The sequence below is a fragment of the Etheostoma cragini genome, chromosome 2 (genome assembly GCF_013103735.1).
Source record: "Etheostoma cragini isolate CJK2018 chromosome 2, CSU_Ecrag_1.0, whole genome shotgun sequence".
NCBI lineage: Eukaryota > Metazoa > Chordata > Actinopteri > Perciformes > Percidae > Etheostoma > Etheostoma cragini.
The window spans coordinates 12,271,028-12,288,587 of NC_048408.1; the positions used below are offsets into that span (position 1 = coordinate 12,271,028).

Sequence of the window (17,560 nt, forward strand, 5' to 3'; positions counted from 1 at the left end):
ATATATATATATATATATATATATATATATATATATATATATATATATATATATATATATATATGTATATACATACACATATATATATAAATTAAAAATAGCACTGACACAGTACTCTCTTTTTTTCTGTACTTTGAATATTGTTATGTATTATTTTTTTCATCACTGCATTTTTATTATTTTTCACACAATGAACTGAATGAAATTGGTCTTTGTATTAGTTTGTGATCATTCACACTCCAAAACACCCAGCATAATCAATGAGTTTTCTTGCCCTTTAAACAAGTGAACGCAATTGTCTGCTGATCAGCCACGTATCGCCACGTCTGCGCGCATGCGTAGTGCCCTCACATCTGTGTTCCGGGGTCGATTAGTCAGTGTACACTTTTTCTTTTCTATTCAGATAGTTGATCACGGATCACTGGGGGGGGGAAGTGTGAGTGTTTTTTTTAGAAGGAGAGACGCTTTAAATACGGCGCCGAGAGGACGTTTATTAAGATGAACTTCTTAAGAGGAGTGATGGGTGGGCAGGCAGCCGGGCCGCAACCGTCCGGAGCGGAGACGGTAGGAAACCAGCCCGGCTAGCTGCGGCTAACTGCGGCTAGCTCACATTTCCACTACTGTTTACCTGACACACTGAGACCACACACACGGTAGCATTAAAACGTGTGTATGTACACTGAGGGTTAATTTCTTTCTCTAAAAAGTACGACATTTTGAGAGGCTGGGCCCTCCCTAATTCAGAACCACGAGCTACTTTAAGAGGCTAATTAGCTAACGTAGCATAGCTATCTGTCAGCAGCAGGGCTGTCAGACATATCTGCTGGTTTCTCTACGTGCAGCTGTGATGAATGGGAACACAAAGGAAAGAAAACGGACAATAATGAATACGAGGACTAACAACTTTCAGTCCCTCTATTATCAACATCTTCCTACAATGTCTTTAATTTTAAATATCATCCAACAATACAGAAGCTAAACATATTTACATCCAGTATAAAGGATTGAATTAAAGGCAATTAGTAGGCTACCACATACATAGTCCTCCTTCTTGCCATGCACTGTCAGGTAGGTCTGCAAAAACCGGTTACTTTTATTTTCGATTAATATGCTGATTTTTTTTTTGGGCTCTCTTGTCTTCATAAATGGTTAGTCCGTAAAATAGTGACTATTTCTTATCATCGTCCAAGGTGACAGTTTCTAGGTGCTTGTGTTGTTCAGCAACCAAACATATTTAAGCAACATAAAATAAAGTATCAAATTATCACAGGGTGTAATCCCAGTATAAAGCAATCAGCATCTTGACATACAGCAGCATATGACAGACATGCAGAGCATTGCAGGCAGTTCCGAAGCATTTTAAACACATATTCAGATCTTTATGGGTAAATACAATACATTCATCAAGAAACGTTTACATCAGTGCTGTCTTTCCCAGTACTAGTGTTTAAAGAGTAACTAAACATTAATGTCAGAAGAATAATCTGTCTATCTGTCTATCTATCTATCTATCAATTAAGACATGAATACAGGGGCGCCCAGATAGCTCAGTTGGTAGAGCGGGCACCCATGTATAGAGGTTTATTCCTTGATGCAGCGGACCCGGGTTCGACTCTGGCCTGCAGCCCTTTGCTGCATGTCATTTCCGCTCTCTCTCTCCTTTCATTTCTGCAGCTGTTCTGTAAAATAAATGCCCAAAAAATCTTCTTAAAAAACATAGACATGAATACAGATTTCTTCTCTTAGTAGAAGTGCAAGCAAAATAAGTATTGATTCCTTTATTGACAGATCCAGAAGTTATGTGACCGAGTAGCCTCCTCGACGCTCCTCGACGACCGCAGAGATGCTGTCCGGGCGCTTAAGTCCCTCTCTAAGGTACAGTAAAGTATAAGTTATTGGAAATAGGTGCAGTAGAAATACACTTAGTTGCCAGTTTATATAGTACACTTAGCTAAATGTAATGTAGTCTAATACAGCAGTCCTGCAATAAATATTCATGAAGTTTATAATGTTCTGTTTGTTTTAGAGTGGTGTTTGTTGAACTTTACAATCATTTTCAATATTTAGTTTAACTGTCGTTGATATACTAATATACTTAAAATACCTCAGTTAAAAAATCAGTTTGAATAAAAACTAAACATTGTAACCTTATGAAGATTTATTGCAGGACTGTTGAATTTGACTGCATTACTTTTTGGCTAGGTAAATATTATAAACTGAGTGTACGGTGGGGTTTGTGTCAAATGTGTTTAATCTACAGGGGTAGCTGTCAGCAAAAGAAGGAAATAGCTTTGAATGAAATCCCTGTAGCACTGTAATAATGTCATGTAAATGTATGCTTTCTCTTGGGTCACACGGTCATTGATAAAGCTCACATTTGTCAAAATCTGAATAAAATGATCTGATCATTGAAATAGACCTCTCCAAATCTCTGTTCTGAACATGGACAGTTTTGTTACTGGCTGCCACATCAACCATGAATAAGGGGTTTGGGATGCATGGGGATGCACAGGGTTGCACCTTAACACACAGCGGTGTTAGTGCTGTGCACAGACAAGAGAGTGTAGCCTTCCTCTGTTTTCTAAGAAATACAATGCAAAGTTCATCATTGTTACTTTTCTTTGTCCACATAGATTACAATTCCTTTATTTTTTTTAAATTGTCTTGTGCTGTCAACAGTGGATCACTGATCGTATGAGTATTATGAGAATACTACTGTGGGTTTATCAAGCGTTAAGTGGTTTAGGGCCAAAAAACATGCTGCAAAGTAATGAACTGCCTAGACCTCTATGCAAGCTGTAAACCTGCAGAAGCAGCATTACATTTTTATGCACCCCATATCAGGGACAAGCTTTCAGAAAACAGTTATTTCAAGTCACGTTTTCTGTTATAAGTCCGACCTGAATAATGAAATTGAGACCATTAATATCATGCTGGTTCAGCAGCTGCAGCGTAACTGTTATACTCCTGTTTTATCAATTAAAACGTTTTTATTTCAAAATTGTATTTGTGTCTTTAAATCACCTTTTTATTCTTAAAACTCTCATGTACAACACTTCTGATTGCCTCGTTGAAATGAACTTTACAAATAAACTTGCCTTCCCTATTATATTTTATAGAAATATCGCATGGAAGTTGGCACACAGGCGATGGATCACTTGATTAACATACTGCAAACTGACAGGTGTGTTGATGAAGTGTCAAAGAGCATTGTGTTGTTTGATTGACTCTAGTTTTGTGAACAATAGATCTTGTGCTCTGCTTCTTCCTGCTACTTGAACAGGTCTGACTCTGAAATCCTTGGCTATGCTTTAGACACACTGTACAACATCATCTGCAATGATGAGGAGGAAGAGCAAGGTAGTAAACCCTCCCATTATTAGAAATTCACCTTGAATTCTTGATCGTTTGACGATAATTCCTCGTAACTGTGTGGCTGCTGTAAAGGGTGACTGAGCCTTTGTTTTGTTTGCATGTGTGTGTGCGAGTTCAGTTCATGTCAACTGGACATCAGTGAATTTGCATTTCCCTCTTCTGTACACTGATAATGAATGTTTTATGTAAATATTCTCATCTCTCTTTTCTTTTCCATGTTTTAACCCTACAGATGAATCAGAAGGTAAAATTCTTTGACTGTGCATGAGCCAACCCCACCCTCCACACACTTCCCATGCACCCCCCACCCCACCCACCAACCACCAGCTGCTCCTAAAAATCATACATTGTTCTTGGTTGGGTTGTCAAAAAAGACCACATATATATTATAGTCTTGTAGTACACAGATTTTTTTAATAGCTGATAACATTCAAGGCTGTGTGTTGGTTGTCACATCTTTTTGAGAATCAGTCAGATTCTTCAGTCGTTGAAAGGAATGCTAGCTGTCGGGTGAGGCTTAAAACTTCCTCTTCCCGCCTCTTGCCCTCGCAGACGCTGTAACCCCTGTCCCTGCCTCAGGGAAGAATAAGAATGTTTCCATGCCTGGTCAGTACTGAAACCAAGATATCTCTTCCATAAATAGTACTGCTATTTAACTAACTACACTAAAATGTGCCGGCACTGCTAAAGTGGAAGGAAGGTGTTTGGGTGGTAACATGAATGCTTCACTAATACCATCACATCTTTGGCCTCTGTCTCTCATTTCTCCTTTGTTATCCTCACATTCAAATACCTGGCTGTTTTTGCACTGTTGTGTTGAAATTTTACTGTGTACTTTTTAGAATCAGTTCACCCAAATTACAAAAAAAAAAATCAAATTTCCTCCCCTTTACTGCAGGAGTGTCTAGCTTTTTGTTTTTGTATCTAGCTCTATTTTTGGTCTCAACCATCCGCCTCTTTAGCTCTAGTTTTGCAAAACTCTTAAGCTGCGCGCCAGAAAACGATGAGCTAAAAGAAGTAAAAAAGGTTCTTCAGATAATTCTGTGTATTCATCACCACAAATGGCTCCTTTAACATTAGTCATTTGATCCATTGTTAATACAAAAATATTGATTATAAGGCCATACTGCTGTGGTAGGCAGTGTCTTTTTGACGGTATTGAGCAACAATTCCATTTTAACTTTTCAGCAGTTTGTTATTCAAGTGGTCTGACTGAAAACTAGACTTCTGCACATCCACTTGGCTCGGTTGTCAGACTTTAGAAAGTCTAACAATGACAGAAGACTTTGGCCTGTCACAAGTCATTTCAAAGACAGAGAGGGTTCCTTTTGGCTCTTCTATTCATGCAGACAGAGAGGGGAGAGGGAGAGATGCAGGAAGAGATCCCCCTACTGCTTTAAATTCTGGCTTTTTTTGTGCTTTCTACCTATTGCCTACCTATAATTTTTCAATGCGACAACATAGTTTTTGGTTGGAAGCAGAAATCATACAGAGCGATATATCAAAATGTGGATAAATATATCTTAAACTATCTGCATCTGTATATACTGTTTAAGTATTTTTTTTTTTTTAATTATGGTGAGATTACGAGGTGAGTATACACTTGCTCTCAGTGCAATGGTGTTGCTAACCAAGGGTCTCAGGTAATCCCATATTAAATGTTTATTACCATGTTTACACAGTAACCCTTCTGAGCTCACCCTCTTCACCCTCCCATACTACAGATGTCCCCTCCTCTGTGACGCCATTTTTCCCAGAAGTCTCACCCTGAGCGTGGCACATTTTTTAAATGTATTTTGATATTCCATGTTTAGTCATTATTCAATAGCAAAAAAAACACAAGCAATAACACAGGTTTTGAGAAGTTGCAGGTGCCTTAGTATTATTGCCGTCTAACTCAGGCTGATTGCTATCGTCACTTACTTCAGCTTTTACTCTCCTTCCCAGATGAGGCTGCCCAGAAGCAGGCAGATGACCTGGGTGCCCAGTTTACAGAACAGTTTGTTCAGGACTCTGAGCATGTGACTCTGCTTCTCGCTCTGTTGGAGGTATTGAACTGTTTCTGCTCCAGTGGCAAGATGTCTGTGTTATTATATTTGTTTAAACAACTGCCTTTTTATTTTTTTATTTTTTAGGAGTTTGACTTCCATGTACGTTGGCCTGGGGTAAAGCTGTTGACTGCTCTCCTGAAGAACCAGTGTGTCCAGGTTCAGGGTATCATTTTGGTCAGCCCCATGGGTGAGTGTGTCCTCTCCGCATTTAATCCAAACTTGGATTTTACTAACCCTCCGTTTTATATCAACAATTATGTATGCCTTTACTGACGGCACTTGATAGCTCCTGAAAAGTAGAAGACTCGCAGAAAAGATGAGTCCGTTTGTTTGTTTTACCTGTATTAAACAGTTTTTATTTACCTTTCCATCTGCAGGTGTTTCCAGATTGATGGATTTATTGGCAGACTCCAGAGAAGTAATCCGCAACGATGTGAGTAATTGTCCCTGTTGCGACGTTCAGACCCACTTTGGCTCTGTGTAAAAAAATAGTTGCAGCTGTGATAACTTTTCAGAGTTGTAAACATCTTGTGTGGTGTTATAAACTATGCAGTGTTTCTGCACTGAGAAGCCTCCAAATTCACAGATCAGTTACTTGAACTTGACTTCCCAGTATTTCCGGTCTCACAGCACAGGTACCTTAACGCCTCCACTAAGGCAGCCACCTGCATTGCAACACAGAGCTGATATTTTTTGGTCTGCACGCTCACTAAGTTTGTTTAACACAGTTCTTTTTGTCAGATATGTAATGACATGTTTTTTCGCTTCCAACAGGGTTTGCTGTTGCTTCAACAGCTGACCAAAAGCAATGCTGCCATTCAGAAAATTGTGGCATTTGAAAACGCATTTGAGCGTCTTCTAGATATCATCACAGAAGAAGGCAGTAGCGATGGAGGTAAAAGGATTTTCAATGCAGAAATCTTTCAATGCGATCTAGTTTCTTGACTTTCTGTTATTACGATGGCACGATTATTATATTTCTTGTGAGATATGTCCTAATTTTTTTTTTTAAAGTCCCACTTTTATCCATCTGTGCAGGAATTGTGGTTGAGGACTGTTTGCTGCTGCTGGTAAACTTGCTGAAGAACAACAGCTCCAATCAGAATTTCTTTAAGGAGGGCTCCTACATCCAGAGAATGAAGCCCTGGTTTGAGGTCGGTGACGATAACTCTGGCTGGTCTGCCCAGAAGGTCACCAACCTCCACCTTATGCTGCAGGTAAGGCCAAACAGTCATGTTGATGTGTTCTTTAACCTATTTACACATTAAACAAGCACAACAATGGGATCTTGTTTTGCTATAAACTTGATGACAATGTTGTGTTCCCAGTTGGTGCGAGTCATGGTGTCTCCAGTAAACTCTCCTGGAGCTACAGCCAGCTGTCAGAAGTCCATGTACCAGTGTGGTCTGCTGCAGCAGCTGTGCACCATCCTCATGGCCACCGGTGTGCCTGCTGACATCCTCACTGAGGTAATGACGCTACGTACTACCCAGTACAGAAATAAATCGTTGCTTAAGGCTGATTTATGCTTCCAAGTTAAAATAACACCGTGGGTACGTACGTAGTCATGTGGAGATGCCGACCATACGCCAGACCTACGGCGTAGCCTGGTGTGCACCTCTCAAAAAAACATAACTACACGTCGCGGCAACGCACGTCACTCTCCTTGGATCGGTATAGTTGCATTTCCCGCTACTCGTTTCCGGGTTCTCCTTCTCCATAAACAACATGAAATTAAGGAGAGGGTTAACTCTTCCTGCTACAGATTTCTGACCATAGTCAGAATGCACACTTGTGTCTCCCTATCTCATTGTATCTCTAGAGTCGGTACTCACTCTCAAGGTAATTCCTGTCTTACTCTCTCACTTGCTCTACCACACACTCCACTCACACACACACACACACACACACACACACACACACACTATTCACATGCTATTCTCTTAGAGATTAACGCGCACACTAACGCAAAAGTATAAAATTCTGTCCACTTGCGTGGTAAACGGTGAAAGCTCTGTGTGGAGCCTCCACAGAATCATACATTTGCCTTTACTCAGATGGCTTGGCTCCTTTTGAGACATACTGCATTCAAGCTTGTGATCTGGCCCCTTTCTTTCAGACCATCAATACTGTATCAGAGGTCATCAGGGGCTTACAGGCAAACCAAGACTACTTTGCATCGGTCAACGCTCCTTCAAACCCACCAAGGTAAGACACAACCAATGAGCCAAGACATTAAATCAACCATATACATCTGATAATCAACTGACCTAACTTTCTCTCTAATCACTCTTGTTCGTCTCTCTATAGACCGGCCATCGTGGTGCTGCTCATGTCCATGGTGAATGAGAGACAACCGTTTGTCCTTCGTTGTGCAGTCCTCTACTGTTTCCAGTGTTTTCTGTACAAAAACCAGAAAGGACAAGGGGAGATTGTGGCTACACTGCTGCCCTCCACCATTGATGGTCAGTTACACAGAGTTGAGCAACTTTTTAAGTGGCGTTTGAAGACAAATTGTCCTGAGAAGACATTCTGTTTTCCTTGAATATACTGTTACCTCCCCCCTCTCTCTCTCTCTCTCTCTCTCTCTCTCTCTCTCTCTCTCTCTCTCTCTCTCTCTACACACACTTATTATATCTCTTTTTTTCAATTTATAAATGTGTCTTGTTTGATTGGTGTTCTTCTAAAACTTATGTTATTGTACAGTTGGGGTTGTTGTTGTAAACCAAATAACACCTTTAGATAGATAGATAGATATTTATTGATCCCAAAAAATGGGAAATTACCGTGTTACAGCAGCACACGTACATTAGCCACACAACACAGAATATAAATATAAATGAGATACTAGGAAAAAATATACATATATACAGTGTACATGAAATAATAATAATAATATGAATAAAATATAAGAATAACATATAAGAACAAATATTTAAATATATACAGGATGGGAAAACTAAATGTCCAACCGCTTAATTAATATGCTCAATGAAGGCTAAAATGTAAATTAACCAATTGTGCAGGTTGCCCTTAGTGCAATATTGTGGTGTCTAAAAGTCTCATCTAGCACCCAGTCATGACATGTTAAAGAGTTTTATTGCCTGTGTTAGGAATGAGTTCCTGTAGCGGTCCGCGCGGCATCGAAACTGTCGGAGCCTCTTAGAGAAGCTGCTCCTCTGTTGGACCAGTGTGGGGTGGAGAGGGTGGTCAGGGTTATCCATGATAGATAACAGTTTGGTCAGTGACCTCCTCTCCACCACAGCGTCAGACGTGTCCAGTTTGCAGCCGATCACGGAGCCAGCCTTCCTGGATGGACTGCTGTTTATTCTGCTTTCAGCTTTATTTATGGATGTTCAATAATTTCTTTACTGACTTGCTCCCTTATTTCCGCAGCCAATTCCATCTCAGCGGGCCAGCTGCTGTGTGGAGGTCTGTTCTCAGTAGATTCTCTGTCCAACTGGTGTGCTGCTGTGGCCTTGGCTCACGCCCTCCAGGATAACCTCACCCAGAAGGAGCAGCTGCTGAGGGTCCAACTGGCGACCAGCCTCGGAAAGCCCCCGGTCTCCCTGCTGCAGCAGTGCACCAACATCCTCTCCCAGGTAGGACCATAACAGTGGCACTACTGCTGGAAAAAAGGAGATGCTAACAGGTTATGTGTGTCTGGGTAGGAAGGGTTTTTGGCAAATGAAGGTTAATACTGAAGTGTCAACAACAGTGAACAGAACAGTGTCACGTTATTGTGGTTTTGCAGGGAGATAAGATCATCCGGCGGGTAAGTAACTTTTATCTGTGTGTGTGTGTGCTGTGAGTGTTTGGGTTATTTTTTGCTTGGCATTTGTAATAGAGGTCTTGTTGGCCCATGTGTTGGGGGATCTTCACTTTAACTCTTTAACTACCTCTCTTTCGACTCTAACTTGTGGCTATGACCCTGTTCTTTCTCATTAGTGTGGCACACAGGTGCACTCGTTCCCAAAGATTTAAAAGCTCACTACTAGTGGGGAAGTACACAAGTTGACTACTTGTGTACTTCCCCACTAATAGTGAGCTTTTAAAGACAGACAAGACAGGTTCAGAGAAAAGGGACACAACAGCTTTTTTGTGAGTTTTGTGATTCTAACACCTGCTTTGAGCTTTGACTTTGGTTCGTTTGGTGTGCTGCTAGCCCTTATCTGTCCAGGAAGTGTGCCTCAGCAGCTTTTGGGCCTTTTCCTGTCCAAATGAGAGATCTCCACTCTTGTTTCTCTGGTTCTCTTATCAAGGAAAGGGTTAGAATTTAGGGCAACTGGTCTTGGTTAAAGGTGCTCTGAAGATGATTAACCAAGTCCAGTTGCCCTACAGTTTAACCCTTCCCAGAATAACTAGGACCTGAATGACTGAGAACTGTCACAGACATCTGGTTTTCTTACTTACATGTACCTGCTTACAAATGTCCAGTGCAGGTGCCAAATGATTAATATACTTTATACTGTACATTTAAATTTCACTGTGCAGAGCGGTATTAGAATTGGTGTAGCTTCAGGAGAAGTGCAGGATTATACTCTAGTGTGGCAGTAAAGAAGCTGAACCTGAAGGTGAAGCCATCGACTATGTTTTTTGACTTGGCATAATGACTGGAAGGAGTGGGATTGGGGACAGGGGGAGGAGCTCAAACATCTGTAAGTAGCCGGGAATACAACTTCTGCTTCTTTATGTGAAAAGAGACTGCAGAGATAGTTGAGCTATCTGAAGAAGCTGCCTGTTGAGGTATTCCACTCACATCCTACTGGGAGCGAACTCTTTGTTATGGTCTTTTTCAGTTTGAAGGAAGGGACTGGCATTTATTCTTTTCGCTCTAATCTTCGATTTTTGTCAGGCTGTAGTTTTAACTACAGACACATAACGAAGCAGAGTACATGTTTTTGTTGTTGTTGCAGAAGCCAATGTTTGTTCAAATAATGCTTGTGGTCATTTTCCTGTCTTTTTGTTTTTTCCGCTTTGTTTTGCACAACGTCATATTTGGAGACTAAATCTGAAAAGGTGATTTTGTAAGTTTTTGTAGTATGTAATGCTGATAAGTTTTTATAGTGGTGCTCATAAGTTTATGAACCCATGCTAAAGTTGACTAAAAATAGGAATGACAAATCATGTTTTTTTTTATCTTAAAGCCTTAATTAAAAAAAAAAAAAAAGGAAAAATCCAACCTTTAAGGACACCAATTTCCTTTGGAATTAAAATAGCTGTACATCATCACACACCCTTCACCATAACTAGAGATTGGCATGGGGTACTTTGCATAAAATCCTCTCTTAACGCAAATCAAACCAGCTATTAGGCTAACTGAAATAAGTCCATGCCAATCTCAAGTTATGGTGAGGTATATGTGATCATGTGTGGCTATTTTAATTCCACAGGCAAGGGGGACTTTATATAGATGCTTAGTATCCTGGATCCAAGAAATAACTGGCCTTTAAAAATTAAAAATCTGCCTGCCTCAATGGGAATTTAACATAGGGGTGTGTATACTCATGCCCCCTTTATTTCAAGGAAGAACATTTATTTATGTATAATACATTATTCATTCACAAAGACAGTTGATGTCCATAATGGTTGGATTATTCCAAATCTTTCCAATTAAGGCAATAAGATCAATTTCCGAAACTGATTTATTTTTTAATTCTTCTTTTTTAGTAAACTTTAGCATGGGTTCACAAACTTATGAGCACCACTATATATAAAGATGGATGACAAGTCTCCACTTTCTCCCACTGTACAAAAGTAAAGCCAAAATATCCTGGATATGGTCGCCGCCATTTTGTGTAGTAGTGCCGTAGTGATCGGGCAGTTGAGCCTTGGTATCAAAGTCCTATTCATACACCCGCTCAACCAATCGCGAGTCAATCACAGCTGTCATACGTGATGTTTCACCCCATTATTATAGTATTAAATAACTAACAAAACCAAATTTATGAGAAAGATTAACACTTGAGCAAACATCAGCATGATCAGAACTACTTAAAATGGCAGAAACCATCTCTGGGAAAAGATTATTTGACCTGTAATTAGATTTGTTTTTTATTTTGGCCCGCTAACATGGAGGGGCCAGGATTTATGGCAGCTAGCCACCAGGGGTGATCCAAATGTTTTGGCTTCACTTATACAATCTGCATTTACCCACACCTTGCTCCTCATTACTCTTAATCAATTTTGGCATTTCTGGGCGCCCAGACAGCTCAATTGGTAAAGCGGGCGGCCATATGTAGAGGTTTGCTCCTTGATGCAGCGGGGCTGGGTTTGTCTCAGACTTGTGGTCGTTTGCTGCATGTCATTCCCCCACTCTCTCCTTTCATTTCTTCAGCTGTCCTGTCAAATAAAGGCTTAACATGCTGAAAAAATCATCTTAAAAAAAACAGCCTTAAGCTACAGTGTAGAGTTTACATATTATAATCGCCTCTGCTCTGTGTTTTAATGTATTGGTTTTCATCATCTTGCACTCATGAAAATCATGCTTTCTTTTTTTGCTGCTGAGTGAGATAAATTATTCTGCATAATTACTTACTGATACAAGTAATTAGAAGCTGAGCTGACTTTTGTAATAAGGAAAGAATATCCATGTTGAGGTCTGTTGCAGATCTGAAACCTCTCACCTGTTTCTCAAAGCTGTTTGAGATGTCATGCGTTTCATGGAAATGCATGGTCATTTTTATATCACCTCTTTTATTATTAGTGGGTTTTTCATTCTTAAAAAGCACATTTGTCCTTCTCTGCCCTCCTTTCATTCAAATAGTTTTCCCTGATATACAGTATTTCCTCTTCTGTCTGCATTCCTCCTCTTACAACACAGGGTTGAAAGAAAGCAAAAAACTTCACAGCGTTGGGTGCATTCAGGGCATCCCTGCAGAAACGAGAGGCGCAAACTTATTAAAAATTGTATACTTGATTGGTCGAAATAAAGATACAGTTTTTAGGGACTTTCTTAATACAGGATGCCTAACCTTGTTCAATTTACTGAATGTATTAATTTTGACTGTGTTGTCGTTGTTTTTTGTTTGCAATAACTGTCTTAACTACTAATGGTGGATGTGATTGAAGTGTTCCCAATTAGGCGCTGATGGGTTTACTTTAATCAAGTGCATGTCTGGATGGGAAGACATGAAATGAGTCAACAAAATGAATGCTTGTTTTAACACAAACTAATTTTCAAGCATTTTTGTTGCCATTTTATCAGCCCATTTTTTAATTCACTTTTACAGCAATAATTTTGTTTTAACTTTTGCAAATTAAAGCTCTAACTTTTAAAGAAATTACCAAAACGGTTGTTTAACAAATGTCCCCAACTGGACTTTATCTAAATTTATATAACCACAATTGAAATTCTGATTAATTGAAATATTGGTTGGAATTCTGATCCAGGTTATGATGTTGCATCTTGATGTACATATTAAACATCTGCTTTGCCATCGTCTAAACGCAATTTGTTTTAATATCTTTAGAATATTACATATTTGGACTTTTGTCAGTTGTTTTTATAGTCATTCAAGAAGCACATGTTAATATTTCTTTTTTCTCTACAGGGCAGTAAAGTGCAGACCAGGGTGGGCCTCCTCATGCTGCTGTGTACATGGATCAACAACTGTCCGATCGCTGTCACTCACTTCCTACACAATCAGGAAAACGTTCCCTTTGTATCCTTAACTAATCTAAGACTACATGCATTTATTAACAAACTGGATTGAATATTTTTATTATTTATTTTTTAACGTATTTCCAGGTTAAACAAAAAAGGGGGGTTGAATCTAAAAATGACTGGTGTTGAATGAATCCTTGACTCGGTGTGACTCCTGCAGCTGACAGCACAGATATCCGAGAACTTGGGAGAGGATGAAAGGCTGGTGCAGGGCCTGTGTGCGCTGCTTCTCGGCATCTGCATCTATTACAACGACAACTCACTGGAAAACTACACTAAGTAGGTGTCAACACACACCGCTTAATAATAACTCTGTAAACATAATCGTTAGCCAAAGATCTTTAAATACCCCAACCCGATGAAGCAATGGAAAGATCAGATTAATCATGTCAACACAGTCGGTTAAAGCGCTGTATCTTGTTTTAAGACCTGCCATGTTGTCTTTTTCCTCCATAGAGAAAAGCTAAAGCAGCTCATCGAGAAGCGCATTGGAAAGGAAAACTTTGTAGAGAAACTGGGCTTCATCACCAAACATGAGCTGTACTCGCGGGCGGCTCAGAAGCCCCAGCCAGTCTTCCTGTCTCCAGAGCAGATGCTGTTTGACCACGAGTTCACCAAGCTAGTCAAAGAACTGGAAGGTCAGTCAAAAGGAATTATCCGCATCAAGAGATGGTTAATTCATCATGGCAGTTGCAAAGTTAGGTAGTGTTCTACTAAGTTTTTCTCCTGCTACTCCACATAGGCGTGATCACCAAAGCGGTTCACAAATCCAGTGAGGATGAGAAGAAGGAAGAGGAAGTGAAGAAGACAATAGAACAACATGACAACATTGTAACTCAGTATAAAGAGCTGATTAGAGAACAGGTAAACAACTGATGTTTGTTTTTGTGTGTGTAGTTGATGTTATTTATGTTTGGTGCACTTTCCTGTTGACTGTTTTATTCAGATTAGATTAGATTTACTTTATTGATTCAGAATTGGGAAATGTCAGTGCTGCATGAGCAAAATTAAAGATGTACAGCACACATACAGAATATACAAGAAATAATAAATAGGATAACATACAAAAACAACTATTCAAAACTAAAGATGCAGCAATACAAAGGAAAGAATGTACAAACGTGTTTACAAGTGGTGTTAACAATGTACAACCTACTAAAATAGTTTTTTTTTCTTCAGGATGCTCAGATCCAGGAGCTGAAGGAGCAGGTAGCGTCCATTTCGTCTCAGAACGAACAGATGCAGACTACAGTCACCCAACAGCTGGCCCAGATCCAGCAGCACAAGGATCAGTACAACATCCTCAAGCTGAAATTAGGTGGGTTCCCCTCATTGGTTGACTGGTAGGAGATGTGTGTGTCTTGTTTATTTAGTTAAATGAGCAATAAGCACAATTTAATCCTATCCTAAAGTGATTTTGGATACTTATTAACTTTTAAAACTCTGGTCTTCTCTTGTTTTCTTATTTTTGGCCACCATCCCTGTTGATTATAACATTTTACTGCTTCATTGCTGCGATATGAGGCAACAGTGATATGCAGCGACATCACAAGAGACAGTTTTACAACAGTGTGTGTACAGGGCAACAACATGCACAATCAGAGGTTTTAAAGGAGTAGTTCAGCAAATGTTGGGAAACACACTTAATTACTTTCTTTCACATGCACAATGTGAAAAGGGCAATTTGTGGTTTGAAGGAAGTTATGTAGCAATTTTTTGGCAAACAAAAGGGAAGGTGTAGTGATTGCATGGAGTCTTGTCATCTCAGTAAGGTTGCAAATTTTAGCACCACCATACCTGTACAGACACACATAACGAAAACCTGTGCTCCCCGACCATATAATCTGGCAATCCTTACTAAGGCTTGAGACGCTGCACAGAAGTACTCGGTGGCTGGATAAACTGTTGTTAGTCAAGAAATAGTTACGTCATGTAGCTCTCCTAATAAAAAAAAAATAGCATTAACAACAATTGTGTTTGTGTAGAAACGCATTATGTAAGAAATCTTCCCTTCATTACGTAATAATACCCAAATTATGTATGAATCGCCTCATTTTGTAATTAAAACATGAACATAATATGTAATTATTTTCTCGGTATTTTGTAATAAATTATTACTTAATGCTGCAGTACTTTTTTTACTTAAGTAATAACCACACAAAATGGATGTCTCTATTCTTTTTTAAAAATTGTCATGTTTATCTTATGAATTCTTCTAAGTCATGGCGACTCAAAATTTGTTTTAAAATCATAGGATTTATTGATTATTCCCCAGAAAAGAAGTAAACTGATAATTAATAGTTACCAAATAATTCAAGTTTGTAGCTGATTTGACAATAACTGTGTATATTCTAAAGCATTTCTTCTTCATAAAACGTTAAATTGCAGCTGTGTTTGAAAGGCTCTGTGACACTAAATCAACCGGTTTTGTCTTAAAGTCTAAAGCTACATGAGACTTGTATTTAACCTGCAAAATGTCCCTGAAAGAAATGCTCCCGTGTTGTTTAATTATTTTCTTCGGATGACCAACAAGTATCTCCAGTCAAAAACCTATATTTAGTATATTATATTTATTAACAATTATAATTGAGCCAATTTATATGTTGGGGGTTTAGGATGCAAATGAGGGTTTGCCCCCTGATTTATACATCAAACTATATTACACATGACTGTAATGCACCTTAACATTTAAACAACAATAGACCAGCTCAACTAAACCAAATTAGCTCAACAGCAACTAACTAGGATTAATTAAAGAAAACCACCAACAGGGTCCTGGTTTTGTACTCACGGCAAATGAGCCCCCAACCTGTTACGAGCGAACAAAAGACAGAGATGCACAGCACCGTAACAATAATAAAGTGACATTTATTAAATGATGATGCAAACAAGAGCATGATGAGGTGTGATTGTCAGTATCAGTGATCAATGAAGGTGTATGGATGTAATGGAGAATGTGAGGTGCGTGTTGTCAGTAGTTAACAGAGAGAAAACATGTTGGTGCGTCGTCTGGAGGATGCGGCCGCCCGGTCTCGGTGCAGGCGGGGTTGAATAGTCTGAGAGGACTGGCCCGGTGATCACAGTTGTCTCATTATCGCCCCCGCTACACCTGCAAGTTAACAAGATAAACAACAGTACACATGTAGGACAGGCCCAGGGCCGGCACACCAACAAACATGACATCATTTGTATAGCTAGTTGTGTGTATGCAGTAGTTATTATATAATCGTGAGGAGTAGTTTCAGTTTTCTCACATCGCCACAGGGTTTGTTCCCCCAGCCGCTGTACCTTCCCGAGTTTACCCACGTGGCTGTGGGGTTGCCTTCTTCCTCCTTCCCAGACGTTGTGGTGGCTCTCACACCACCATCTTCCTCCTGCACCGCTGCCGGTGTCTTCATTATTTACCCATAGCTGGGGCTATTTACCCATAGCTGGGGCTATTTACCCATAGGTAGGACAGTGGTTGACGGGCATCAGGGTGTTTCAACTCACCAATGGGCCCGCATGCTGTGTCTCTGGGGCCCACTGCTGCTCCGAGATCCTGTACTACTTAGCCTGGAACCACGAGGGCCCAGTTACCATGTGTGCCACGGGGGGGCGTGTACGAGGTCTTGGAAGTGGAGCGGCTATGTACCGGCGGAGGCTCGGACACACTCGGCTCCTCTTTCCGCCCCTGAAAACGCAGGGTTGTCCGGTGGCAGTAGCTGACATCAGAGAGTGGCGAGCAGAAGCAGCATGTAGCATGCGGCATGCATACCCCAACTACAAGCACTAACTGCTCCAACACTACTGCACTGACGCATCACTAACCCCTGCGAGCAAACGCGCGCACACGCGTTGAGGATGGCTTCATATCATATTTACACTGCTCTATTAGATACATGGTTATGTCTTGGCACTGAAATACAATTTTTAACTTCTATAGACTATTTTTCAAGCATGTGACTGTGCACTGTCAGTCTTCTGGGTTAAAATGGAATTATAGGTTGTGGTTACTGTCTCAGATTTTCATCAAACCTTATATATTAAGAATGTGTCCCAAAACCAAGGCCTGTCAAATATTTCTGTTCAAAGGTAAGAGATAGTGATATATTTTGAAAATAAAACTTGTGTTTTGCTTAAATATCTCAGCTATCCTAACCTTAACCACTCCAGGTCAAATGCCTAACTCCAACTAATCAAGCTGCTTTGTGGGTGGATGTTGGCGTGGCCGTAGTCAGTGAGATTTGTAATTTTGCGGGATTCGTTATTTCGCAGCAGACGGGTAATACAGCAATTGTTAATAGCCGTCTAGAAATATGGGGAAATGCAAGTTCAGTGACAAATGGCTTGACAACATCGAGTATCCTTGGTTAAGGTCGGTGCCTGAAAATGCTTTTGAAGCGAACTGCGTTATACACTCACCGGCCACTTTATTAGGTACCCCATGCTAGTAACGGGTTGGACCCCCTTTTGCCTTCAGAACTGC

The 17,560-nt window shown here is 40.1% G+C and overlaps 1 protein-coding gene across 7 annotated transcripts in view; it reads left to right on the top strand.

Annotated features, from left to right (window-relative positions):
- The first annotated feature begins 335 nt into the window (after positions 1–335).
- Positions 336–17,560, top strand: part of uso1 (USO1 vesicle transport factor) — a 23,302-nt gene continuing 6,077 nt past the window's right edge. For 3 of the 7 annotated variants that reach the window (XM_034859251.1, XM_034859222.1, XM_034859242.1), the window contains exons 1-21: positions 336–564; positions 1,789–1,875; positions 3,120–3,184; positions 3,284–3,360; positions 3,608–3,619; positions 3,928–3,981; positions 5,323–5,423; positions 5,511–5,613; positions 5,804–5,859; positions 6,201–6,321; positions 6,465–6,643; positions 6,755–6,895; positions 7,546–7,634; positions 7,737–7,891; positions 8,823–9,028; positions 9,181–9,201; positions 12,980–13,090; positions 13,253–13,371; positions 13,549–13,730; positions 13,835–13,956; positions 14,272–14,410. In XM_034859251.1, coding sequence (XP_034715142.1) covers positions 499–564; positions 1,789–1,875; positions 3,120–3,184; positions 3,284–3,360; positions 3,608–3,619; positions 3,928–3,981; positions 5,323–5,423; positions 5,511–5,613; positions 5,804–5,859; positions 6,201–6,321; positions 6,465–6,643; positions 6,755–6,895; positions 7,546–7,634; positions 7,737–7,891; positions 8,823–9,028; positions 9,181–9,201; positions 12,980–13,090; positions 13,253–13,371; positions 13,549–13,730; positions 13,835–13,956; positions 14,272–14,410 — 2,206 coding nt within the window. In that variant the 5' untranslated portion in view covers positions 336–498. The remainder of the gene's footprint in view (positions 565–1,788; positions 1,876–3,119; positions 3,185–3,283; positions 3,361–3,607; positions 3,620–3,927; positions 3,982–5,322; positions 5,424–5,510; positions 5,614–5,803; positions 5,860–6,200; positions 6,322–6,464; positions 6,644–6,754; positions 6,896–7,545; positions 7,635–7,736; positions 7,892–8,822; positions 9,029–9,180; positions 9,202–12,979; positions 13,091–13,252; positions 13,372–13,548; positions 13,731–13,834; positions 13,957–14,271; positions 14,411–17,560) is intronic. The other 4 variants (XM_034859231.1, XM_034859260.1, XM_034859269.1 and 1 more) reach the window with 4 other exon arrangements.